At 50.7% G+C, this 25,836-nt stretch overlaps 3 protein-coding genes across 10 annotated transcripts in view; 2 read left to right on the top strand and 1 right to left on the bottom strand.

The window, feature by feature from the left end:
- CARM1 (coactivator associated arginine methyltransferase 1) overlaps positions 1-5,646 on the top strand; it is a 30,965-nt gene extending 25,319 nt beyond the window's left edge. Inside the window, 7 exon segments of the mRNA XM_037817960.1 lie at positions 2,461-2,546; positions 2,699-2,788; positions 3,119-3,256; positions 3,347-3,436; positions 3,521-3,633; positions 3,713-3,790; positions 4,231-5,646. Coding sequence (XP_037673888.1) covers positions 2,461-2,546; positions 2,699-2,788; positions 3,119-3,256; positions 3,347-3,436; positions 3,521-3,633; positions 3,713-3,790; positions 4,231-4,373 — 738 coding nt within the window. The 3' untranslated portion in view covers positions 4,374-5,646.
- On the bottom strand, positions 821-9,022 carry YIPF2 (Yip1 domain family member 2). Of its 7 annotated transcripts, XR_005214152.1 has the most exons (13): positions 8,936-9,022; positions 8,725-8,785; positions 8,159-8,316; positions 7,986-8,066; positions 6,992-7,079; positions 6,555-6,671; positions 6,299-6,465; positions 6,033-6,215; positions 5,813-5,946; positions 5,608-5,747; positions 2,661-2,900; positions 2,059-2,517; positions 821-1,089 (listed from the first exon to the last, which is right to left on the bottom strand). XR_005214152.1 is itself a non-coding variant. In XM_037817963.1 (10 exons), the coding sequence occupies exons 2-9, from the start codon at positions 8,753-8,755 to the stop codon at positions 5,830-5,832; spliced, it is 942 nt and encodes a 313-aa protein (XP_037673891.1). In that variant the 5' UTR covers positions 8,756-8,785; positions 8,936-9,022; the 3' UTR covers positions 5,293-5,732; positions 5,813-5,829. The 7 variants fall into 7 exon arrangements, 4 of the variants coding, with proteins under 4 accessions (XP_037673891.1, XP_037673889.1, XP_037673890.1 ...); XR_005214151.1 differs by having other exon boundaries at positions 821-2,517; XR_005214153.1 differs by lacking the exons at positions 821-1,089; positions 2,059-2,517; positions 2,661-2,900 and adding an exon at positions 2,908-3,936.
- Positions 9,023-9,136: 114 nt separating this feature from the next.
- On the top strand, positions 9,137-18,260 carry TIMM29 (translocase of inner mitochondrial membrane 29). 2 transcript variants are annotated; one of them, XR_005214154.1, is made up of 3 exons: positions 9,137-9,248; positions 9,328-10,100; positions 18,053-18,260. XR_005214154.1 is itself a non-coding variant. In XM_037817965.1 (2 exons), the coding sequence occupies exons 1-2, from the start codon at positions 9,152-9,154 to the stop codon at positions 10,014-10,016; spliced, it is 786 nt and encodes a 261-aa protein (XP_037673893.1). In that variant the 5' UTR covers positions 9,137-9,151; the 3' UTR covers positions 10,017-10,447. The 2 variants fall into 2 exon arrangements, 1 of the variants encoding a protein (XP_037673893.1); XM_037817965.1 differs by lacking the exon at positions 18,053-18,260 and having other exon boundaries at positions 9,328-10,447.
- The last annotated feature ends 7,576 nt before the right edge of the window (positions 18,261-25,836 follow it).

Consider the following 25,836-nt stretch of genomic DNA (forward strand, 5'->3'; position numbering starts at 1 on the left):
TTCTGAAAGCTTTTGCTTTATATCTTTTGACTCTGTTTTATTAGTGGCATGTAGACAGAGAGAGAGGATTATGTCTTCTTGTTGGAGTGACTCTTTTATCTTTATGAAATGTGGTTTTTTTAAAAAATCTCTATTAACACTTCTTGCCTTAGGATCTATTTTTTCCAGATAGTAGTTCAGCAATCCTGGCTTTCTTTTGGTTAATCTCGTACAGTGTATCTTCTGCAACCTTGTATTTTCAACCTTTTTGTGTCCTTATACTTAAGGTTTGTCTCTTGAAAGTAGCATATAATTTTTTTTTTTAACCAGACTGAAATTTTTGTCTTTTCATTAGAATATTTAGACTTTTTATATTTAATGTAATTACTGGCACCTATGGGTGTAAATCTATCACCTTGTTATTTTTCTATTTATCTCAACTGCTTTTTTTTTTTTTTTTCCTCTTGCCTTTTGGTTTAATGAAGTCTATTTTGTTATCTGTTTCCCTTCTCTTGATGACTTTTGCTAGTTTGGGGAGCATTTGGGGCAGTAACTCTTTAAACACTGCCTCTGTCCTACTCTATCTTCTCCTTCTGGGACTCTGATTTTATGCACATTAGGCCTTTTCACGTTTCAGGTGATTCTTAGACTCGTTTCTATATTTTCCATCCTTCTTTCTCTCATTGTTTCATTTTCATATTTTCTGCTGCTCTGTCTTCCAGTTCTCTTTGCTGTGTCTAATCTGTTCTACCCATATTTTGAATTCTTAATTTCAGTTACTGTGATTTTCCAGCTCTAGAATTTCGTTTTGATTATTATCCCAGATCTTTGTGACATTGTCTTTTTTTTTTTTTTAGCTTTTTTTGTTTGTTTGTTTTCCTTGAACATATTAGTTATATCCTTGATCACTTCAGTATCTGGATGTTTCTGTTGTATATTCTCTCAGTTTTTGGTCCCGGTCCCGTGGTCCTGTCTCTTGGACACCTGATCACTGAATGCCAGAATGAAATATTGTAGGGCTCTGGGTGATGTTTTCCCTTCCACCGAGGATTTGTTTTTCTCCTGGCAGGCAGGTAACCATATGGACAGATCACCTGGCTCTTCTCAGGCCTAAACAACAAACGAGATGTTTGCAGGTTGTTCCTTAGACTTGCCGAGGCTGATCCAGTCTCAATTCCTGGTTTCCCCGGAGGACAGTGGGTCTCAAACATTCTTATAACAAACTTTTATTTAATGTGTTGTATCTGCTGATATTCCGTCAGTATTTATGGGTAATAAAAACTAAATCCAAGAAATTAAGAGTACAAACTTAATTCATTTTTTTACTTATATTTTAGAGCAGTTGTAGGTTTACAGAAAAACCATGAAGAAAGTACAGTGCTCTCATATGTGCTCCAGTTTTCCCTAACAACATTTTGCATTACTGTGACATTTCTTCATTTTAAAGCAATAATAAACCCATCTCTAATTAGCATAAATAGCATCTTTTATGAAAAACAACTAATCCCGCCCCCCGCAAATTTTTCAGCCAGAAGGGGAGAATTGTTTTACAGCTGGAAATCTCTTTAACACCTGACTCACTGGAAGACAGCAAGGTCTGCTGTCTGCTTCTGCATTCGATTTGTTGTGATATCACAGGTGTTAGAGTAGGAATAAAAGAGGCAAAAAATTGAGGAAAATAAGGGGGTGGCCTGGGAGGGAGGGGACTTTGAGAACCGCTGTTTGGGGGTGCAGCCTGCTCTTCAGTCTCTTAGAACCGGCTTTCTGTTTGGTTTCAGACGCTGCAGCTCACTTTTCTGCCTTTCTCTTCTCGTTAGCCTCTCGGCCCCTTGGGTCCTGGCTGCCTCGGCCACCCTGAGCTCCCACTTTGTCCCCCTCACCCTAGAAGGCTGCTCTGGGGTATTGGTCCCTGAAGTCCCGGCTGGGGCTGCTCTCTGGTGCTTTCCAATAAGCAGCTTTTCCCTCTTTGTGTTTTATTCGGTCTGTATAGTTCTTGACAGGCACATTAGCCTGATGCCAGACCTCCGTCCTTACTGGGAGCCGACGTCAGCACACCCCCATGACTTCTTTTGCACTTACCGGTTTATCTTGGCAGTCTTTCTACGTCTGCCCTTCATGTGGTCTCTCATGCATGGGCTGTCGTTGGCGTAACGAGATGGTTTCCAGCGTGTTGCTACTGCAGAAATTGTAACTACACATGTAAGGGTGGACATGCACGTGTCTCCCTGTGGGTCTGACTCCCAGGGGTGGAAGTGCCACGTCTTTGAGGCATATGGACGCTTGTCATTTTGAGAACCGTCACCAAACTGCCCTCCACATGGATTGCGCTAGTTTGTCCGCCCTTTAGTATGTCTGAGGACAAGCTGGCTTGAGCCCCCTGGCCCTGGAGGCCGAGGCCAGACCCGGGCTGTGGGGCAGGGCTCGCCCCTCGCTCACTGCCTCTGGCCCCCCAAAGCCAAGTCCTGCCCATGGTCTCTCCAGGACACGTTTGACATCCGGATCCTGATGGCCAAGTCTGTCAAATACACAGTGAACTTCCTAGAAGCCAAAGAAGGAGATTTGCACAGGTAGTGCCCTGCACCCCCTGCTCCCGGTGCCGCCCTGGATCTCCCTGGCATCCTCCTGCTGCCCCAGGAGGGTGCACGGGCGGGGGTCCTGGGACTCAGCATCCGGCCACCCACCTCTTCTCTCCCAGCAGCCACTGCCCTTTGCCTTCCAGGATAGAAATCCCATTCAAATTCCACATGCTGCATTCAGGGCTGGTTCACGGTCTGGCTTTCTGGTTTGACGTTGCTTTCATCGGCTCCATGTGAGTGGGGCGGGACAGACCGTGCTGCCCCCCTGCCAAGGGCTTCCTCTGGGGGGGGCTGAGCGGGGGCTGGGAGGGTGCCACTGCCCCTTCCAGAAGCCAGCAGGAGGCCCTGTGAGCAGGAGGCCGGCGTGAGAGGTGCTTGGGGACTCACTCTTGGCACACACATCAGGGCATGCGTTCCACGTGCCCATGTGTACGGGTGGGCGTGGGACTGCCTGTGTGGCCAGCCTTTTTGGGGGGCCCCCTGGGGGTAGCTGGGAGAGCTCAGGGTGGCAGCCCATGCAGTGGCTCTGGCCCGGCCGCACCCACGCCTCTTCCTGCCGGCAGCATGACTGTGTGGCTGTCCACGGCCCCCACGGAGCCCCTGACGCACTGGTACCAGGTGCGGTGTCTGTTCCAGTCCCCCCTCTTCGCCAAGGCCGGGGACACGCTCTCAGGGACGTGTCTGCTTATTGCCAACAAAAGGTGGGGCCCGCCGCCTGGGGTGGGGGGCTGGGGGTGGGCGGCAGGCCCCGGGCCGCACCAGGCTCACGGCTGACCCTGTCGCACCCCCAGACAGAGCTACGACATCAGTATTGTGGCCCAGGTCGACCAGACGGGCTCCAAGTCCAGCAACCTGCTAGACCTGAAAAACCCCTTCTTCAGGTAGGACGGGGCTCGCCGGCCCCAGGGGTGCACCCTGGCCCCGCAGCCCCCACAGCCCTGCCCACTTGGTCCTCTCTGCTGCAGATACACAGGCACGACGCCCTCGCCACCGCCCGGCTCCCACTACACATCCCCCTCCGAGAACATGTGGAGCACAGGCAGCAGCTACAACCTCAGCAGCGGGATGGCCGTGGCCGGTGAGTGGAGGCCCTGGCCCCGCGTTCCCCGCTGGGCCCCTCCTCTGGGGCCCCCCTGACATCCCCTCCTCTGGCGCAGGGATGCCCACAGCCTACGACCTGAGCAGTGTTATCGCCGGTGGCTCTGGCGTGGGCCACAACAACCTGATTCCTTTAGGTGAGGGGCCACGGCCCGGGGCATGGGGCATAGGGCGGGCCTGGGTGGGCCGGGGCCTGGCCCCCTGGGTCCGTCTTCTGCGCCACCGTCGCCATCTGCTTCTCCTGCTGAGGCCCGGGATCCTCTCTGCCTCGCTCTGCTGCCCCCTGTGTGACGTGAGAGCGTGAGTGTGGGCACCCACCGGGCCAGGGCGGGCGGGGGGCGGTGACGCGGGCTCCCTTCCTTCCCCCTCTCGCCGCGCAGCCAACACGGGGATCGTGAACCACACGCATTCGCGGATGGGCTCCATAATGAGCACGGGGATCGTCCAAGGTAACGGGGCGGGCAGTGTGAGCGTGCCACCCGCCTGCCCTCTTGCCCGCTCTTACTCCTCTGATCTGCAGTTCTGGGGGGCCAGGGGGACCTGGGCCAGCCCCTGAGCGCTGACACCCCCTCTGCAGGCTCCTCTGGCACCCAGGGTGGCGGCGGCGGCGGCTCGAGCGCCCACTACGCGGTCAACAGCCAGTTCACCATGGGTGGGCCCGCCATCTCCATGGCCTCCCCCATGTCCATCCCCAGCAGCAGCGTGCACTACGGGAGCTAGGTGGGCCCCGGTGGCGAGCGGCCCATGATGCCAGGAGACCACGACAGGACCCAGCTGCCCCGGCCTGTTCCGGGGAGCCCAGGCTCCCGGAGGTCCCCATCCTCTTTGCTATGGGAACTTGGACACTTTTTTACACCACGTTGCCGCCACCCTCACCCTCACCCCCCACCCCAGGCCCTGAGCGCGTCGCTGCCATATTTTACATGAGATCATGTTGCGGGAGCTCGTGGTCCCCTCCTGCCCTCTCCACCCCAACCTGGGTTGGACAGCGTCCGGAACAGGCGTGTCTGGGCCTCACAGCTGCAGCCGGAAAGGGCAGGGCGGTGAGGAGGGGGCACTACCCCCCAGTCCTCCTTGCCTGCCTGCCAGCCTGGGCCGGGCCTCCCCTCAGCCACCAGGCCTGGGGCGCGGAGGCCGTGGCATGCTGCTTTTTTTAATTTTATTTTTTTACGGAAAGAACCAGTGTCAATCCACAGACCTTCGGAGAAACCCGGCCGGCTGGGCCGAGCCAGCAGCCCCTGTCCCCCAACTCAGAGCTCAGCGGTGAGGGGCAGGGGCCAGGCCTCCGGGGCGCCTGCAGGCCCCCTCCCCACCAAAGGGTTCACCTCACACTTGAATGTACAACCCAGCCTGGCTGTCGGGAAGGCCCTCCGTCCTCGGCCTGCCTCCTGCTGCTGGCCTGTCCCCGAGCCCCTCTAGGTCAACCTCTCCCCGCCTCCAACAGGAGTAGGACAGGCCCCCGGCCTCAGCCGCTCAGGCAGACACGAGCCTCCGCCGTCTCTCGTGGAGGGCGCCCTGGGCCTGGGCCCGAGCCGACTTAGGCCTGTGTTTCCCTCGGTTCGTGTAGACACTCCCGTCCCAGCCCAGGAAAGGCACTTGCAGGGGCTGCTCCCTCCAGAAAACCAAACAAAACACAAAATAAACCAACAAGGAAATGTACATTTCAGCACAGGCAGTTTTCTTCTTCTGCTCCCCTTTTTCTAACACCCCCAAACACAGACATGGTGGAGCTCAGGGTGGGCCCCGAGGCCCGCTGACCACCCAGAGGGGGCGGCCCAGCGAGCCTGGGGTACGGTCCCCATCCTCCTGCCGCGTCGGCAGGGACAGCGAGCCCTGCAGGCAGTTTCCGGGCATGGGGGGAGTGGCCCTGCTCCCCGGTCGCCTGCCCGCCCCCACGCTGGAAGTACCCTGCTCGGCTGCCCCATCCCACCTTTATATAAATTCTCTGAATCACCTTTGCATAGAAAATAAAAGTGTTTGCTTTGTAAGAAAAGTCTGGCAAGTAGCGGAGTGACCTCGAGGTGCCATCGTCTGGGGGGTGGGGCAGCCCGGGCAGAGGCGTCCCTGCACACCATCTCCCTGAAAGAGAGAGTTCTGGGAGCGGCCGGTGACCTCCAGGCTCAGCCGGCCCCCCAGTCCCCGCTGGGTAAACAACTTACCCCAGGTCCACAGCGGGCTAGGAGGCTGCGGTGGGCTGTGGCAGGGAGGGTGGCGGCAGCACGGTTGGGGGCAGAGATATGGCTTGGGGGGCAGGAGCCACATCTGCTGAAGGCAGCGGCTGGAAGAAGTACAGCTGAACCGCGTCCCCAGGGTCAGCATCGGGGTGGGGAGCCGGCCCCTGCCCCACCTGGGGCCGCCCACCCCCACCCCGTGCCGTACCTTACAGCCCAGGGCCAGGAGGGCGTGCAGCAGCACCACTGTGGACAGCAGCGCCACGGCCGCCACTTTGGTGTCCTCGCGGACGACAGGCCACAGGGTGAGCACCAGGCCCATGGCCGACAGGGCCAGTGCCAGCACCCCCAGGAGCCACTGCAGCCACGGCACGGGGATGAGCCATAGGACCTGGCGCGACAGAGGCTGCTGGCTACCACCCCATCGGGGTCCCCCCCACCCACTCTGCCCACCCCGGCCTGGGCCCCACTCACCACGGTGGGGACGAAGACGAAGAGGGAGTAGCCGTAGAGGCACACCGTCTCCAGGAAGGTGTAAGGCCCCATGCGCTCCCGGGCACCCGCACGCCACCGCAGGAAGCCCCACAGCGCCAGCGGCACCAGCCACGCATAGCAGTAGATGGCGGTGCCGGCCACGGTCACTGGGGGCAAGAGCCACCCACAACCGCTCACCCCAGGGTTCGCCAGCACCCCTGGCCCCCACCTGCTGGGCCCCACCCACTGGGCTTACCCTTGTGGAACTGGGGGCTGTAGTGGATAGAGGGGTCCCTCCTCTGGGCCAGCAGCAGTGTCAGGTTGCCAGTGACAGCCAGGACGAAGGCCAGCGTGGCACAGATCCAGAAGGGGCCTGGGGGCGGGGCAGGGGGCCATCAGGGTCCTGGGCCTGGAGCTGTTCCCTCCTCCCAGAATTCTCTTCCCCCCTTCCCTTCCCTTCCTCCTCCAAGAGGCTCCCCTGACCACCCCGGGCAAAGTGCCCTTCATCTTCTAAGCTTCTTTCCTTCTCCTCCCGGCCCCCTCTGTCACCCTCTGCAATCTTTTGTGTCTCCATCTCCCTGAACAAGTGTTAAGTCTCATGTTCTCTGTGAGCCACTCGGCTTTGTGCTCAGCTGTATCTCCAGGACGCAGTGCCCAGAAAAATCCAACTGAAGAATGCACAGCCCCACTCACCGTACAGGTCTGGCCGATTCCGCAGATGGTGCCGGACAAAGTTGTGGCCAGGTCGGGGCAGCAGCGAGCCTCGGATACGGTCCAGCACCTGCGGGGGACAAGGCCAGCCTGGGGCGGGGGGAAGCTGCCAGTGGCTCCCCACCACCCTCAGAGGGAAGGGGCCAAGCCTCCCCACTGCCGGCCTCCAACCTCTGTCCACATCCAACCTGAAAGAGCTCTCCTCTGCCTTCGGGGCTTCTGTACAGAACATCCCACGGTCCGGAACCCCTTCCCCTGGCCAGCTCCCATCCCTTCCGGGACTGCCATCTACCTGGTGGCTTCTCCCTCCTCTGGGTTTAGCTGCTCTGAACTGCCCTTGCTACCTCCCCTCCCACCCCCAATCAGGACAGTCAGCAAGCCCTGGCACTGCCCTTCTACCTCCCTCTTCTGCAGCCCTGCTTTGTCATTACCCCCTCCCAGCCCTCCAATCTGGGTTCCATGGCATGTCTACTCATCCCACTTGTGCTCTAAACCCTTCCAGCACCTCATTTCTCTCAACCAAACGCCTTACCCAAGCTTACGAGGCCCTCTGTGATCCAGCTTCTGCCTGCCTGTCCCACCTCATCTTGCAGCACTGCCCCCCAACCCCTGACTCTCCGGGCAGATTCAGTGGCACGAAGATTCTGCAACAGCTCACGCCATCACTCGCCCTGCCCTTCTGGGCCCATAACACACCTGTGCTGCCTTCCACTCTGCCCCAGCAATTCTTCCTTCTTCTCTAACCCTCACCTCCAGGAGGCCTTCCCTGACCCCCCGACCACGTTTGTCCCAGGGTTCCCACTGCTCCAGCCGACCCTCGCTGGTGACACAGTTACCCCAACCAGTCCCGTTCACCCACGTAGGTGTCGCCAGCACCTTGCCCCAGGCCTGGGGCATCAGAAGCGCTCAGTGACACCGGCTGAACCCCAAGCGTGACCCCACGCCCCTGCCCTCCAGCGGGAGTCCCGGGCCTGACCTGCGAGGTGTCCACGTCGAAAAAGCTCTGATAGTAGCCAAAGGTCCAGAACCCCGGCTGCTGCTTCTCCTCCTGCAGAAGCTGCACAGCACAGGTTTTCAGGGCCAGCCAGCCCCCACAGCCGGGATGGGAGGCATGGGCAGAGGCAGGGCAGGAGGGACGAGGGGACTCACCGCGGTCTTGTCACTCTCCTCCATCTCCTCCTCGGCCCCATAGCCGCCAGCGGAGCCCATGGCCACAGCCACGTGCCCCTGTGGGGTCAGCGGATCACTCCTGCTGACGGTGGCTGCGTCTGGGGTCTCGGCCAGCAGATCAGTGGCTTCTTCGAACTCTATGGACAGTTCCCAAATACAGAACACAGGCATGTTTTGGGGTCCAGGACAATTCGGCTTGGCACCGAGTTATCTGGCGGTGCTCTCACCATGGCCACCTCAGCGCTCTCCCCCAATGCAAAAAGGACCTGAGTTGCACACATTTGGGGCTGGGAAGGCGATCCGTTACCTTACTCCGGACATTGGGGTGCAATTTAGGGCCTGGGTTGCTTCTGGGATGGGGCCAGCGATCCGGGTACAGCCTCTAATTTGAGGTCCCAGTTCAGGGCTGGGCAAGGATCGAGTTAAGGGTGGGGTGCACTCCTGGGTCAGGGTTAGGGTCGGGGGTCAGGGTTCACAGCTACTGGGGTCGAGAGAGACACGAACTGAAACCCGGATGGGAGGCTCCGGCCCCGGGCCGCACTCACCGTGGAAGGCCAGCTCGTCGGCTGCAGCCATGGCCGTCCAGGGGCGTCACCGCATCCCGCTCTGAAGACAGAGACCGCTCCGGCTCGCCTCCCGCCCGTGCCCCCTCCCGGAGCCTATCCCGCACCCCCCAGCCCGGTCCGGCGGCTAAGGGCACCCGCGGGGGCTTGAACTCACCGCCCCGGCCCCACAGGTACACCCCGCCCCCTTTACCTGAGAGTACCTCAGCCAGCGCAGCCCGGGCCCTCTGCGCCTGCGCGGCTCGCCTCCTGCGGGGCAGTAACATCCGGCGCCGGTCCGTTTCCTCTCCTCTTCCGATAGTAAGCCATTTCCGGCGCCTTTGGCGCTTGCGCAGAAAGACCGCCCGGGCTTTTTCCTTCGCTCTCCCCGGTGTTTCCCCTCGGGGCACGGACGCCAAGCCGGAAGACAATGGCGGCGGCCGCTCTGAAGAGACTTTGGGCCCGAAGCCGCCGAGAAGAGGCGGGTGACGCGGCGGCAGCCAAGCCGAGCGTGTGGGCGCGGCTGGGTGAGTAGCGGCGGAAGGCGGCGAGCGGGAGGCCGGCCGTCGGGGCCGGGCCGCGCTCACCGCCTTCCTCTCCCCGCAGGCACCTGGGCCCGCACGCTGCTCCAGGACTACGCGGAGGCCTGCAGGGACGCGGCGGCGGCAGCGCGGGCCCGGCCGGGGCGGGCGGCCGTGTACTTGGGGTTGCTGGGCGGGGCGGCGGCCTCCTGCGCGCTGGCGCCGAGCGAGGCGGCCTTCGAGGAGGCGCTGCTCGACGCGTCCGGGACCCTCCTGCTGCTGGCGCCGGCCACGCGCAACCGCGACGCCGAAGCGCACGTGCAGCGGCTGCTCTGGCTGCGGGGTCGCGGCCGCCTGCGCCACCTCCACCTGGTGCTCGGCTCGCTGGTGTACGAGGCGCCCGTCGACGCCCAGGCCAGCCTCTACCAGGCCCGCTGCCGCTACCTGCAGCCCCGCTGGGCCGACTTCCCGGGCCGGATCCTGGACGTGGGCTTGGGGGGCCGCTGGTGGGTGCTGGAGGCTCGGATGCGCGACTGCGACGTCAACGACGAGGAGTTCGTCCACCTGCCCGCGCACCTGCGAGTGGTCCAGCCGCAGCAGCTGCGCTCTGAGGCCAACGAGCGGCTCTTTGATGCGAAGTACCAGCCTGTGGTCCTCACCGAGGATCAGGTGGACCAGGCGCTGTGGGAGGAGCAGGTGTTGCAGAAGGAAAAGAAGGACAGGCTGGCCCTGAGCCAGGCTGACTCGCTGCTGCAGCCGGAGGGCCCGAGATGAAGCCCAGCGAGGCCTGGGTCTCCAACCCCAGCAGGCTGTTTGCCTGGGATTGTGCAGTTGGGGTGAGGGGGCCTCAAGTGCAGAGTGAGTGACTGAAATAAATTAGGTGCAGTGTTCTCTCCCTGGGGTTTTATAAATCAGGGAGTCTTTTTCCCCTGTCCCTGTGTTCTTGATTAGCTGAAGCTGTTTCAGAGCTGCCTTAGTCTAGTTGGAGAAAGCAGAGGACGCGATCATGTAATGTTTATCACTGCCAGAGCTAGTAATGAGCTTTTTATGTTCACCTGTTTCATTGGGACTCAGAGTTCCCCTTATGTATCATGTTTGTTGCCAGGTGCCTCCCGAAGTCTCCTAAGACCGTTCACGCTGCTCTTAAATTTGAGCTGAAATGCTTCTCTTCTATGATCTATTCTGTGTTTCCTTTTTGTGAGTAACGATTCTTGTTTTAACTGTTATTTTTTATCTTGAAATAATTATCGTGTCTCAGGAATTTGGAAAAATAGTGGTACCCAGGTACCTTTCTCCCACCTTCCCTGAGATGGTAACATCTTGCATGATTAATGGCACAATCAAAGCCAGCATATTGACATGGGTTTTACCGTTTAAAACTAAAACATTAGGGGAAAGACTACCTCCACCACTTAGGTGGACCATGGCTAGTTAATAAAACTAGGAGATGAGACAGCCATCATTGCTGTAATGTCTGCGTTGGTGCATTTTGCCACTTTTAAGTTTTGGCACTTGGACCCTCCATGCATAATGTAGGTGCACTGGACATGTGATTTTTATGTTCTTACTTTAGGGGCAAGGGAAGCATCTTATAAGTCAACATCCCCATTTTACAGAGGAAAAAGCCGAGGTTCAGAAAGTTTGTTACTTTTCCAAGGTTGTGGAAGGGCCGTGAGCGAACCTCTGCAGCTCCCAGCCCTGTGATTTAGTCACATAGTACTGCCTTGATTCTAAAAAATGTTCCTCCAGGAATTATTAGATTCTGCTCCCACTTGCCAGAAAGAAAACATGAAAGTAGACATAAATAAATAACAAAAATGCCATGAAAACAAAGACAAATGATATTAAATCCTAGTCCCATCCTGTTACTTGCCAAAGGCCCCAGACCTAAGTCCTGCCATGTTTGTTAAAGAGAGATCAGCCACCTTCAGAGAAGGGTTTAAGGTATGCTGACATTAAAGCAAGACTTGTTCCTCACTGTAATCAGAAATATTGAAAGAGAATGGCACATCTTCATGGCTTGAGTCATTTATTAAATGTCACTTCTGAGGTCCAGCCAGTGTGTGCTCCACATAGACCCCCTGGAGCTGCAGGAGGCTTGGAAGCTCTGAGGGGTGGCTGGCCACTGTTTTCCTTTCCAGGCTGCTACAGCAAACTCCATACAATGGGTTAGCTTGACAGGAATGTATTGTCTCACAAGTTAAGAGACTGGAAGGCTCATTCAGGAATCATCTGGCCGTCCGCAATCTTTGGGGTCTTGGCTTTGCTGTCACATGGCTGTGCACATAGCGGTGTCTTTCTCTTCTGGCTTCTGTTGACTTCTGGCTTCTGGCTACCTTCCGTGGCTTCCCCTTCCATGTCCAATTTCCTTTGCTTATAAGGACTTCAGCCATATTGGATTAAGGCCTGTCCTCATTCCGCCTGGGTGCACTTGAACTAATAAAACCTTCAGAATCCTATTTATAAATGGGTTCACACAGCACCAGGGGTTGGGACCTGAACATGCTTTTTGTGGGGGACATGATTCAATCCCCAGCAGCTACAAGTGGAATAACCCAAATCAATTTGTAGGAGTTGTAGAGTTCACTTAAGTGGCTTTCTTTACTCAGAGGGTCAGCCTTTCCCAGACCTGAATCCACACCATATTTTGTCCCCACTCCTGTAGCTCCAGCCCTCCTGGTCCTGGTGTAAGGCGCAAGGAAGCATGCCTGGGTGGATCTGGTGCTGGGCCTGCTGGGGCGGGGACAGGCTCCCTGAAGTGCCCAGGTCTCCTGCTCACTACTGAGCTTAGTGTTGGCTTCTGGAAATGCTGAAAGGGGTAACAGATGAGAAACCGTGCCATACAGCGTGGGTGGAAGTGGTGTGTCCTGCTAGCAGGGCGGGGGGGGAGGTTGGCAGTCTGCAGCTGGGTCCCTATCCTTTAGGCAGCCCCAGCCATGAGACTCCGGTCCCTGCCCTGCTCCATGCCAGAAACAGCCAAGTGGGGGTACTGCCTTTGATCCCGAAAGGGCACCAAGGGCTCGGGCTGAAGAAGTGGGCTTTAAAGTCAGGGTTCAAATCTCAGCTGGTACATTTACTCGCTTTGTGCCTGACTTTCGGTGTCTCAATTTCCTTAGCTAGAAATGGGAACGATACTTTTTAGCGTCAGAAAAACATGAAACCGCATCACAGCACTTACTAGATCCTCACATCCCATGGTGTGGCTGTGGGGTGACTAATATGGCCCCGAGTCCAGGCCATCTCCATTCTTCTGTCACCTGGGATGAGGGGCTAAGTCTCCACCTCACTGTGCACCATTTATAGGGATTGTAGGAATGGGGTGCAGGCCCTATGGTGGAGGGGCAGACCCAAGGGGTGCCAGTCTCTCCGGATTGGAAGAAACCCAAGTTTAATATGAACCTCTTCAAGGTCTCCCTTTTTCTTAAAATGTATTCTTGATGAGCTTTAATCATTTCTGCCTCGGGGCTGCAAGGATCTTTCTGGCTGTCATAATTGGGAAGACCAGCAGAGGGCGCCAGAGGCTTGGGCGTTGGTGGGATCTCCTTGCTTCAGCCCACGTGGGAATGGCTAGGTGTAGATTTCTTTCTCTCTCTCCTCTCTCTGATCAACCTAGTGCAGCGGCCACATGGACCAGTTTGCTATTCTTTAGAACCGGGAAGATGACAGCAGAAGTCAGGGAGGAAGCCATGTCCATCGGGAATGAGCCCTTTGACCTCGTCAGCAGTCGGAGGAGGCTGCGATTGGTTGTGTTTGGACTGACAGGTCCTTCCCCTTGAGGAGACCTCCCCTGTGTCCCTCCCAGAGTTCTGGGAGGGGCAGGATCCCTAATTTGCAGCGCGTCACAGAACTGAAGGAGACTGCCTCCAGCATTGTGCAAGTACAGGGGTGGCTCCTCAATTCAGGGACCCCAGCGCCTCCCTTGCCTCACCCTAGTCCCCGCCTTGCAGCCTCCACTGTATTTGCTTTGTGCCCCAGCAGATCCCCTCCGTGTGCAGGGAGGGGGCGTCCATACTCGCTCGCCCTGGCGGAGGCCCTCCAGTGATGGCTGGGTTTCCATTCTCAGCCCAGCATCTGTCCCTGATTTGGCCACATGACAGCTACATATCTGGGGGGCAGAGGAGTAAGGGGAGGCAGAACCAATCAGACTTCCCAGTTTGGGAGCAGCCAAAGACTTTTTGTATGAAAATTTTCCAACGTTCACAAGTAGAATCGTACAACCCCCCTGGACCCATCATCCAAGTAAACGGTTATGAAGATTTTGCCACATTTGCTTCATTTGTGCCTTTTTCTTTTTCTTTTCTTTGCAGAAGTAGTTGCAAGTAAATTCCAGGCATGGGGTCTTCTCACCTCTATGCTTCCAGTGTGCGTTTTCTTACACAATGACAATACCATTATCGTGCCTAACAAAACTGATGATTCTTTGCTATCAGCTGGTATCCAGCCCATGATCACAATTATTTGGGCGTCTCAGAAATGTCTTTTTCCAGTTGATTTGTTTAAATCAGGATCCAAATTCTCTACACCCATTGCATTTGGTTTTAATCTAGAGAAGTCCCCCTGCCCCCACACCTCTGATTTGTGTCTTAGTTTGTTAGGCTGCTGTGTCAGATACCAAACAAGAGGCTGAATTAAACAACAAACATTTATTCGGTCACGTTTGGGGAAACTAGAAATCCAAAATCAGGGCATCGGCAGCGTTATCCTTTTTTGCTTTGGAGTCTGGCTCACCGCAATCCTTGGGGTCCTCTGGCTTACATCTCTGCCTCCCTTCCAATGGCAATTTCTCTCTCCTTGTGTCTGCTCCTGGCTTCTTCCTGTGTGGCCGTCTGTGTTCTCAATTTCTTCTGCTTCTAAAGTCCTCCAGTCACCAGGATAAAAGCCCTGCCTCATTCAACCGGCCACACCTGACTAGGAGCTTCAGTGATGCTGTTCACAAATTAGGCCACACCTGACTCACCTTAAATTTTCACAAATGGGTTTATACCCACAGGAACGTGGATTAAAAATTAAGGACATGTTTTTCATTGGGGCATGTAATTCAGTCTCCCACAATTTGTTACAGGAAGCAGGTCAGCTGCTTTAAGGAATATCCTGGCTTCTGGGATTTGCCGGTTCGTTGTGTCATTTAGCGTGTTCCTCTATTTCGCCATAGTTGCTGTAAGTCAGTAATTCCCAACTCCAAGTGCACGTTGGGTCTACTTGGGGAGCCGTAAAAATCCAGGCCCAACTCCAAGCCAGTGAAATCAATGTCTGGAGGTGGAGCCCAAGTGCCCACAGTTTTAAAATCTCCCCTGGTGATGCCAACAAACAGCTGAGCTCTAGAACCAGCACTTAAGAGGTTTGATCGGAGTCAAGTTCAACTGTTGAAGCCAGAATCCTTTGTAGATGCTGCCGTTGCTTCCTGTTACATCACACTTGTCACTTAACTGGTCGCTGTTTCACACACGGACTGCCCGATCCCTCCCCTATAAGGTTCCCTGTCGCTTCTCGTCTAGTAGTTTCACTGTTTTTGAGCAATGCCTGAATCCATGAATGGAACCCAATATTTCTGTGGTTGTCTGGGAAGGGGTGAGTCAGGAGGGGGGGATGATGGTTTCACAGGTATATGCATACATTAAAACTTATCAAATTGTACACTTTACATAAATGTAGTTTATTGTATGTCAGTTATACCTCAGTAAAGCTGTTTTTTTTAATTGGCTTTATATTTTAGACCAGTTTTGGGTTTACAGAAAAATCGAGCAAATCTTATAGAGAGTTCCCTTATATACACCCTCCTCAACCCTCAGATTTCCCCTATTAACATCTTAACATTGGTGTTGTCCATTTGTTACAACTGATGAACCAATATTGATACATTATTACTAACCAAAGTCCATAGTTACATTAGGGTCCACTCTTTGTGTTGCTCAGTTCTGTGCATCTTGGCAAATGCATAATCTCATGTATCCATCACAGTATCAAGCAGAAGAGCTTTGCTAAAAATCCCCCACCTTCCACTCATTTCCCCCTATGCATCCCGCCCTCCTCCTGGGCCCTTGGCAACCATCAGTCTTTTTAGCCTCTCTATGGTTTTGCCTTTTCCAGAATGTCCGATAGCTGGGCTCTCAGCATGAGTGTTCTAAGATTCATGCTACACGTAGCAAGTACGGAGAGTTCATTTCTTCTCGTTGCTGAGTAACAGGACACCGTGTGGCTACACTCCAGCAGCTCCCCCAGTCCCTTGCTAAGGGACAGTACTATCACCTACCTGTTTCCTCACGTGCGGGAGTCCACGGGCTTGGCTGGCTCCTGCCCCCCTGCCCCAGGGCCTGGGAACTCTCAAGGCAGAGCGCCGGGCAGGCAGAGGGCTTCTCTGGCCTGTTTGGTCTTGTTCTGTCTTTCAGGCATCACCATCCTTCACTGCCTGAGGGCCAGTCTCTTGAAAACCCTTTTTCATCCATTTTGCCCAATCTTGGGGGTTGAGTCAGGAGATTGGAAGAGTAAACCAGTCCCTCTTAGACTTCCTCAAGCCTTCTCCCTCAGCTCTGGAACCTTCTTCCCTTCCACATCCCATCCTGTCCCCCAGCCCCCTCGTTTGCCACCAAAGCATCCTGAATTCTACAGCCACCCCTTTAAATATTTAACTTTTATTATAGAATTACATACACAGTGTAATATTCAGGAGACACCAATAAGCAAAAAGAAAAAGAACTCTAAAATAGCCCATCCTCCCACCATCCAGAAGTGACTACTGTTAGTCAGCATTTTGGTTTGTATCTTTCTAAGCTTTTTTCCAGACACACACATGCTTAAAAACGGAACCACACCAGATGTCCTGGGTGACAACCCCCCTCCCTCCCTTTCCTTTATCTGACGCGTCGTTCTGACCTGAGGTTGCACACCTGGCTGGCTGGCAGCTGCTCTCTGCAGGCTGCCGTCCTGGAGCCCACAGTGTCCAACACGGTGTTGGGCCTCACCTGACATAGGTGATGCTGGCTCATCCAAGTCACCTTGACCCCCCTGGGGACTCCACTCCCCTCGTTTTAACACACTTGATTCCCAAAGGGAAAATCATTTCATTGCCTTGGGGAATTTCCCAGTAGAGTATCTTGGAGAATTTAGAATTTAGTGAAAGATTAGCCAAAGTCCTACACACCTCAGAGATACCTGAGAAGTTTCCTAGCTCAGGGGAAGGGAGGAGGATGGCATTTTTTACATAGGATGAGCCAGGGTCAGGGAGGGAAGGTTAAAAGATCAGAATGTGCTCTTCTAAAGCACCCAGGTGTTTCATGCCACTTAGATTTCCTTCCTGTGCCTGTTTGGATATATTATGTCCCCCAGAAAAAGTCATGTTCTTTGATGCAGTCTTGTGGAGGAGATAGATGTATTAGTGTTGATTAGGTTGGAACCTATTGGTTTAGTGTTTCCATGGAGATGTGACCCACCCAACTATAGGTGATGATTCTGACTAGATAATGTCCATGGAGGTGTGGCCCCACCCATTCAGCGCTGGCCTTGATTAGTTCACTGGAGCCCTATAAAAGCTCAGACAGAAGGAGCTCACTGCTAGCTGCAGCATCTTGAAGACGGCCATTGGAAGCTGACACTGACATGTTGGAGAAGGCCATTTTGAAACTCAACCTGAGAGCGAGTGGACGCCAGCCACGTGCCTTCCAGCTATCAGAGGTTTTCCGGATGCCATTGGCCTTTCTCCAGTGAAGGGACCCTATTGTTGATGCCTTACCTTGGACACTTTATGGCCTTCAGACTGTAACTTTGTAACCAAATAAATCCCTTTATAAAAGCCAATCCATTTCTGGTATTTTACAAAACGGCAGCATTAGCAAACCGGAACACCTCCATTACTGACATAATGTGTCAGTGCTCATAGGGTTGGGAAAACCTGGTAGTCCCAGGCCCCTGATCCACCATCGCTACGTCATTATTGCTGGAGCATTAGTTCCCCCCCTTGGAGGAGTCCACTCCACGGTGCAAATGATGCCCTGATGGCTTTAACTGTCAGAGGAAGGCGGGCTGCCCAGGGGACAGGGCAGTCACCACCTGCCTTCTGTGGTGGATTGAACTAGGTGGCCCATTACAGACTTGCATAAATTTCATCTGCACCCCTGTGGTTGTGAGCCCATTGTAAATAAGACTTCTTGAAGATGTTATTTCTAGATAAGGTGTGGCCTACTGTAGCAGTGTGGGCCTTAATCCTGATTACTGGAGGTTTTATAAAGAGAAAAATCCAGAAGTCAGGGGATAAAAGGCCGCAGGAAATCTTCTCAACCAAAAGGGGGAAGCAAAATGAAACAAAATAAAAGTTTCAGTGACTGAGAGATTTCAAATGGAGTCAAGAGGTCACCCTGGAGAGTATTCTTACACACTATATCGATATCCCTTTTTAGTTTTTAGTGTATTGGAATAGCTAGAAGGAAATACCTGAAACTGTTGAACTGCAACCCAGTAGCCTTGATTCTTGAAGACGGTTGTGTAACTATGTAGCTTACACATTGTGACTTTGTGATGGTGAAAACCTTGTGGCTCTCACTCCCTTTATCCAATGTATGGACAGATGAGGAGAAAAATGGGGACAAAAATTAAATGAAAAATAGTGTGGGGTAGGGGGATGGAATGTTTTGGTGTTCTTCTATACTCTTATTTTTATTCTTAATTTTATCTTTTTTTTGAGTAATGAAAATGTTTAGAAATTGATTTGTGGTGATGAATGCACAACTATATGATGTACTGTGAAAGCTGATTGTACACTGTGGTTGATTGTATGGTATGTGAATATATCTCAATAAAACTGAATTTTTTTAAAAAAGGCCACAGGAAGAAGCCAGAAATCAGTGGAAACTTGGAAGAGCAGACACAAGGAGAGAGAGAAGAGGCCAAAATACAAGCCAAGGAGCCCAAGGATTATCAGCAGCTGGGACCAGAACACCATAGATTTGGGAGAAAGCAAGCCTGGCTAATACCTTGATTTTGGACTTCTTCTAGTCTCAAAACCATGAGTCAATAAATTCCTATTATTTAAGCCAACCCATTGTGTGGTCTTGATCATAGCAACCTGGGAGTTCAGGCAAGAACTCCCTGCAATTTGGCAGTATGTCTGAAATGTTTCAAGTGTGCAGAGCCTCTGACCGAGCAGTTTTAACTTCTAGGCGTTTATTTTCCCTGAAGATAAATCACTACAAGTTTCATGTGTCATTAACAACCCTGCCCTTCCCCTATTTAAATTTTTTGAGTTTCTCAATCCTACCTCCTTTATCTCCCTGAGGCTAACTAAAGGAACTCCATGTCTTGGCCTCAAACCACAGTCTTTCCAAATTGCTGGTGACAGGACTCTCAGCTAGATAAGGAGACAAAGTTCCCTCCCTTTCTCACTCGCTCTCTCGTTTTTAGCAGCTGTAGAAAAGCAGCTACATCTCTGCATCATAAATTTGGACTTGAAAATATTTTTTACAAAGGAGTCCTGTTAGACACACGGAGCGCAAAGATTATTTCTATATCCCATGAAAGAACCTGCATCCACTAAAACAGAAATCTAATTCTGATTAGTTATTTTATGATTTGTTATCTTATGATCTGTTAAACCCACCGAATGTGTTCTGAAATGAATAATTACTTTGTAGTTTTCTTTTTTAAACTGTTTATTTTGAAATAATTTTAAACTTATGGGAAAATTTCGAAAATAATACAAACCCTATACAGAGAACGCCATCTTATCCCTACTCAGATACCCAGATCCACCAATTTTAACATTTTGACAGCTTTGCTGTATTATATCTATCTATCATCTATCTTTATCATCTATCTATTTTCTGAACATTTGAGAGCAGGTTGCACATATGATAATCCTTCAACACATAATACTTCCATGTACATTTCACATATGTAATCACCTTAAGTATAGTTAGCAAGTTCAAGAAATTTAATGTTCATATGAAGCTTACCTTCTATATTCCATTTTTTCTTAAGTCCCAATAATGTTCTTTTGAGCCTCTTCACCTCTAAGGTCCTATCTAAGATCCTGAATTGCATTTAATTGACATTATCTCTCCAGTTTCTCTCTCTTTTTTGTAAATTTTGGAAACATTGTTTCAGTTTGCTAAAGCTGCCAGAATGCAATATACTAGAAATGGGTAGGCTTTTACAATGGGGATTTTTTAGTCTACAAATTTACAGTTCTAAGTCCATGAAAATGTCCAAATTAAGGCATCAACAGGTCGATACCTTCTCTGAAGCAAGGCTGCTGGCATCCGGGACACCTCTGTCACATGGGGAGGCTCATGGCTGGTGTCTGTTCGTTCTTCTCTTCCTTCAGCTTCTGGCTTCAGTGGCTCCCTCTCTCAGCTTCTGTGTCCTTGTCTCTCAGCTTCTCTGGGGCTTCTTTGAGTTCTCTGGCTTTTTCTGTCTTTTATCCTCTCCTAAAGGACTCCAGTAAAGGATTAAGACCCCCCTGGAATGCGCTGGGTCACATCTCAACTGAAACAACCTAATCAAAAGGGCCCACCCATGATAGGTCTGCACCCACAGGAATGGATTAAAATAACATGGCCTTTTCTGGGGTACACAAGAGCTCCAAACCACCAGAAATATACAACATAAATCATCCCATCCCAACTTCTCCCAACCATACCATTCAACGGGATTCATCCCATTCACAATGCTACAGTACCCTCCCCACCATCCATTACTAGAACTTTCCCTTCACCCCCAAAAAAGCCATACACTTATTTTGCATTAACTCCCAGTGACCCTGCTTCCCACGCCTGGTAACCTGTATTCTACTTTCTGTCTCTGAGTTTGCATTTTCTCTGATATTTTCTTTGTAGCTACCATGGGGCTTAAATTTAACATTCTAAATCTGCAATAGTCTCATGTGCTTTGATAGCAGCAAAACTTCAGTAGTATATGCAAACTGTTCTTATACCACCCTGACCCCCCCCACTTTATGTTCTTGTGACGACTTACATATCTATACACTGTGAGTCCAAAACTACTGATTTATCATTACATTTAATGAGCTTGCCTTTTAGATCCTGTAAGAAGTAAAAAGTGGAGTTACAAACCAAAAAGTACACTAATACTGGCATTTATATCTACCTATATCGTTACCCTCATGGGAGATTTTTATATCTTTATGCAGCTTTGGTTTATTGTCTATTGTCCTTTCCTTTCAACCTGCAGAGAACTCTCTTTAGCTTCTCTTGTAGGGCCAGTCTAGTGGATGAATTCCTCCGGCCTTTGTTTATCAGGGAATGTCTTAATCTCTCCCTCCTTTTTGAAAGACGCTTTTGCCAGATGCAGAATTCTTGGTTGGCAATTTTTTGCTTTGCACACTTGAACTATGTCATCCCACTGCCACTTTGTCTCTGCGGTTTTGATGAGAAATTTGCACTTATCGAGGCTCTCTTGTGACACGTTGCTTCTCTCTTGCGATTTTCAGAATTTTCTCTTTATCCTTGGCGTTCAACAATCTGATTATAATATGCCACCATGAAAATCTGTTTGGGTTTATCCTGTTTGGAGTTCACTGAGCATCTTTAATGTGTATATTCATGTCTTTCATTAAATTTGGGAAGTTGTCAACCACCACTTCCTTGAATATTCTCTCTGTTCCTTTCTTCCTTCTTCTGGGCCTCTACAGCGGGTGTACTGGTACGCTTGAGGTGTCCCCCAGGTTCCTTAGGTTCTGTTCACTTGGCTGTGTTCTTCCTGCTCCCCAGACTAGATGATTTCAGTGATCTTGTCTTCAAGTTCACTGGTTCTTTCTTCTGCCAGCTCCAATCTGCTGTTGAATCCCTCTAGGGCATTTTTTAAAAACTCAGTTTTATTGAGATACATTCACGTACCATACAGGCATCCATGGTGTACAATCAGCTGTTCACAGCACCATCATATAGTTGTGCACTCATCACCCCAATCTATTTTTGAACACTTTCCTTACATCAGAAAGAATCGGAATAAGAGTAAAAAATTAGAGTAAAAAAGAACACCCAAATCCTCCCCCATCCCACCCTTTCATTTAGTTGTTTTTTTTTAATTCAGTTTTATTGAGAAATATTCACATACCATATACTCATCCATGGTGTACAATCAACTGTTCACAGTACCATCATATAGTTGTGCACTCATCACCCCAATCTATTTTTTTTTCTTTTTTAATTGTTCTTTTTCACTTTAATTTTTATTCTTATTATTTTTGTGTTTGTGGTAATGAAAATGTTCAAAAATTAATTTGGGGGATGAACACACAACTACATAATGGCACCGTGAACAACCGAACGCACGCCTTGCATGACTGCATGGTATGTGAATACATCTCAACAAAAATGAATTAAAAATAACAATTAATATGATCAAATGCTGATTATAAGACTTTAGTAATAAGTCACTACAAGGAAATATGTATCTGGCTACAGGGTAAGTTGTTTTTTAATATATTTTCCTACAATTTTATAGAGTTATATTCACATACCATACACCCATCCACAGTGTACAATCAATTGTTCACAGTATCATCATAAAGCTGTACATTCATCACCACAATCAGCACTTGAACATACTGATTACTACAAGAAAAATTGTTTTTTTTTTTTTAGAAATAAGAAAAAAATGATAAAAAGAAAACATGTCATACAATACAATATACTAGTAAGGACAGCAAATAACACTGCTACCAAGAATCCCGTATTCCTCCCCTATATCCCCCTCTCATACATTTAGCATTGGCATATTGCCTTTGTTACATTTAATGGAGGTATATTACAATGTTACTGTTGACCATAGACTCCAGTTTGCTTTGATTATGTTTTTTCCTGAATACCATCCCCTTTTCAAATTTCTACATGGTTGACATTCATTTGCTTTCCCACATGCAAAAACATTTTTATATTTGTATATTTAGTAACAGTCATTGGCCACTCCAGTTTTTGCCACGTTATACAGTCCCAGTCTTTATCATCTATCTTTACCTCTGGTGTCATACATTCTCCTATCCCACCTCTTTCAGCTTTACTCACAGACATCTTTGTTCAGTGTACTTACAATACCGTGCTACCATCACACAGTGTTATGCTGTCTATTTCTGGATCTATGCAATCAATCCTAAACATTCTGTAGTCCTTCAGCATCAAATGGCTGATCTCTGCCCTCTTTCTATCTCCTGGTCGCCTGTGTTGTCAGCTTTTAACTCCCAAAGTTTGTTCATTAATGTCTGTTCACGTTAGACACCATACAGAATCTGTCCTTTTGTTTCTGGCTAACTTCACTCAACATAGTGTCCTCAAGGTTCATCCACATTATTACATGATCCATGTCTTTGTTCTGTCTTACAGCTGCATAATATTCCATCATGTGTATATACCACAGTTTGTTTATCCACTCGTCCTTTGATGGACATTTGGGCTGTTTCCCAATCTATTTTTGAACATTTTCCTTACACCAGAAAGAATCAGAATCAGAATAAAAGATAAAAATAAACAAATATAAAAAATATTTTAAAAACACACTCAGATCACCCCCCCATCCCACACTATTTTTCATTTAGTTTTTGTCCCCATTTTTCTACTCGTTCATCTGTACACTGGATAAAGGGAGTGTGATCCACAAAGTTTTCACAATCACACTGTCACCCCTTGTAAGCTACATTGTTATACAATCATCTTCAAGAGTCAAGGCTATTGGGTTGGAGTTTGGTAGTTTCAGGTATTTACTTCTAGCTATTCTAATACATTAAAACCTAAGAGGTGTTACTTATATAGTGTGTAAGAATGCCCACCAGAGTGACCTCTCGACTTCATTTGGAATCTCTCAGCCACTGAAGCTTTATTTCATTTCATTTTGCATCCCACTTTTGGTCAAGAAGATGGTCTCAATCTTTAGGGCATTTTTAATTTCTGTAACTGTGGCCTTCAGCTCTCTTTGCCTTATTTTCATAATTTCCATCTCTACTGATATTCTCTTCTTATTCGTCTATCATTTTTCTGATTTCCTTTAGTTTTTGGCCCGTGTTTTCCTTTAGCTCTCTGAGCATATTTAGGATCAGTTTTTACAAGTTTTGTCTGGAATGTCTCAGGTCTGATACTGCTCGTTGATAGTTTCTAATGCTTTAGTGTTCTGCTTTGCCTGGGCCATGGCTTCTTGTTTCTTTATGTGTTTTGTCAGCGTTTTTGGAAACCTAGAATGAGTTCTTGCTGAAATTTAGATTCTGAGGCTTCTGTTCCTTAAGCTTGTACCCAACTAGTGTTATGAGAGAGCTTTCCTTGAATGCCAGGGACTCCAGCCGGAGTCATCCTCATGCCCCAGGGCATCACCCCACTGCACCCCAAGCCCAATTCTGGGGAGGAGAATCAGAAAACCGGCCATGGCCTGTGGGAAATGGAGCTCTCAGGCAGATGCTCCTGTAGTTTTTAACCTTAACATTTCCAGCTTGTCCCCCATGCTTGGAAGTAAAAACTTCCTGGACATTTTCCTCTTATGCCCCATGCTTGGAGGGAAAAACAAACATAACTGAAGATTCTGTGAGATTTTTTTTTTTGCTTGAACCAGTTTTAAAAGTTGCCTCATTTAAGGAGCTGATGCTTAATTTGGGCAGAACTTTTAATAAGGTTGATCGTAAAAATGTTTGGAAAGTGTTAGAGGTGATGGTGACACATTATTGTGAGTGTAATTAACAGCACTGAATCGTGTGTGTGACTGTGGTTGCAAGGGGAAGTTTAGGGTCATGTATGTCACCACAAGGGAATCTAAAGGATGAAACGGGACTGTATAATGCAGTGAACCCTGTTGTGGACGATGGAGGGGTTAATAGTACAAATATAAGAATGTTCTTCCATGAACTAGAACACATGTGTTGTCATTTTTATTGAACTTTTCAAAGAACAAACTTTCTGTTCGGTGGATTCTGTCTGTAGTTTTCCTATTCTCTGTTTCACTTGACTTCTCTCTAATCTTTATTATTTCCTTCCTTCTGCTCACTTTGGGTTTAGTTTGCTTTCTTCTTGTTCCTCCAGGATGAGGTTTGGTTACTTTTTTGAGACCTTTCCTCTTTTTTAATGTGAGCATTTAGAACTAGAAAGTTCCCTCTGGGCACTGCCTTTGCTGCATCCCGTAAGTGTTGGTATGTTGTGTTTTTGTTTCATTCAGCTCAAGATTTCCCTTGTGATTTTTCCTTTGACCCACTGGTTGTTTAAGATTGCTCTGTTTACTTTCCACATCTTTGGGTGTTTTTCAGTTCTCCCTCTGTTGGTGAGTTCTAGCTTCATTCCTCTGTGGTCGGAGGAGAGCCTTTGTGTGATTTCAACCTGAGACCCTGTGGGGCGGCCACACCGCCGTCACCCAGTGGGACAGCAGGGCTGAGGACACCACCGTGGGGCGGCCACACCGCCGTCGCCCAGTGGGACAGCAGGGCTGAGGACACCACCGTGGGGCGGCCACACCGCCGTCGCCCAGTGGGACAGCAGGGCTGAGGACACCACCGTGGGGCGGCCACACCGCCGTCGCCCAGTGGGGCAGCAGGGCTGAGGACACCACCGTGGGGCGGCCACACCGCCGTCGCCCAGTGGGGCAGCAGGGCTGAGGACACCACCGTGGGGCGGCCACACCGCCGTCGCCCAGTGGGGCAGCAGGGCTGAGGACACCACCGTGGGGCGGCCACACCGCCGTCGCCCAGTGGGGCAGCAGGGCTGAGGACACCACCGTGGGGCGGCCACACCGCCGTCGCCCAGTGGGGCAGCAGGGCTGAGGACACCACCGTGGGGCGGCCACACCGCCGTCGCCCAGTGGGGCAGCAGGGCTGAGGACACCACCGTGGGGCGGCCACACCGCCGTCGCCCAGTGGGGCAGCAGGGCTGAGGACACCACCGTGGGGCGGCCACACCGCCGTCGCCCAGTGGGGCAGCAGCGTTGAGGACACCACCGTGGGGCGGCCACACCGCCGTCGCCCAGTGGGACAGCAGGGTTGAGGACAGAGTCCCCACAAGCAGAGACTCCCCACCTGCAAGTCCTAACTCCCCTCCTGGCTGGGGCCTGGGACAGGGGACTTCACCTCCGTGCCTCAGTTTCCTCATCTGTTAAAAACCGTGGGGCTACTCCCCGCTACGTGGGACGTGACTCCCAGGGCTGTGAATCCCCCTGGCAACATGGGAAACGACTCCTGGAAATGAGCCTGGACCCAGCACTGTGGGATTGAGAGGATCTTCTTGACCAAAAGGGGGAAGAGAGATGAAGCAAAATAAGGTTCCAGTGGTTGAGAGATTTCAAGTGGAGTCGAGAGATCACTCTGGAGGGTATTCTTATGCAGTATATAGATAACCCTTTTCAGTCTTTAGTGTGCTGGAATGGCTAGAGGGAAATACCTGAAGCTGTCGAACTGCAACCCAGTGACCTTGAATCTTGAAGATGATCATACAGCTATGCAGCCTGCACAGTGTGACTGTGTGACTGTGAGGGCCTTGTGGCTCACACTCCCTTTATCCAGTGTATGGACGGATGAGTGGAAAAATGGGGACAAAAATTAGATGACGAATAGGGTGGGATGGAGGGGATGGAAAGAGAGTCTCTTTTTTACTTTTATCTTTATTTTGGAATAGGAAAAGATTCA

This window comes from Choloepus didactylus, chromosome 25 (assembly GCF_015220235.1).
Source record: "Choloepus didactylus isolate mChoDid1 chromosome 25, mChoDid1.pri, whole genome shotgun sequence".
Classification (NCBI taxonomy): Eukaryota; Metazoa; Chordata; class Mammalia; order Pilosa; family Megalonychidae; genus Choloepus; species Choloepus didactylus.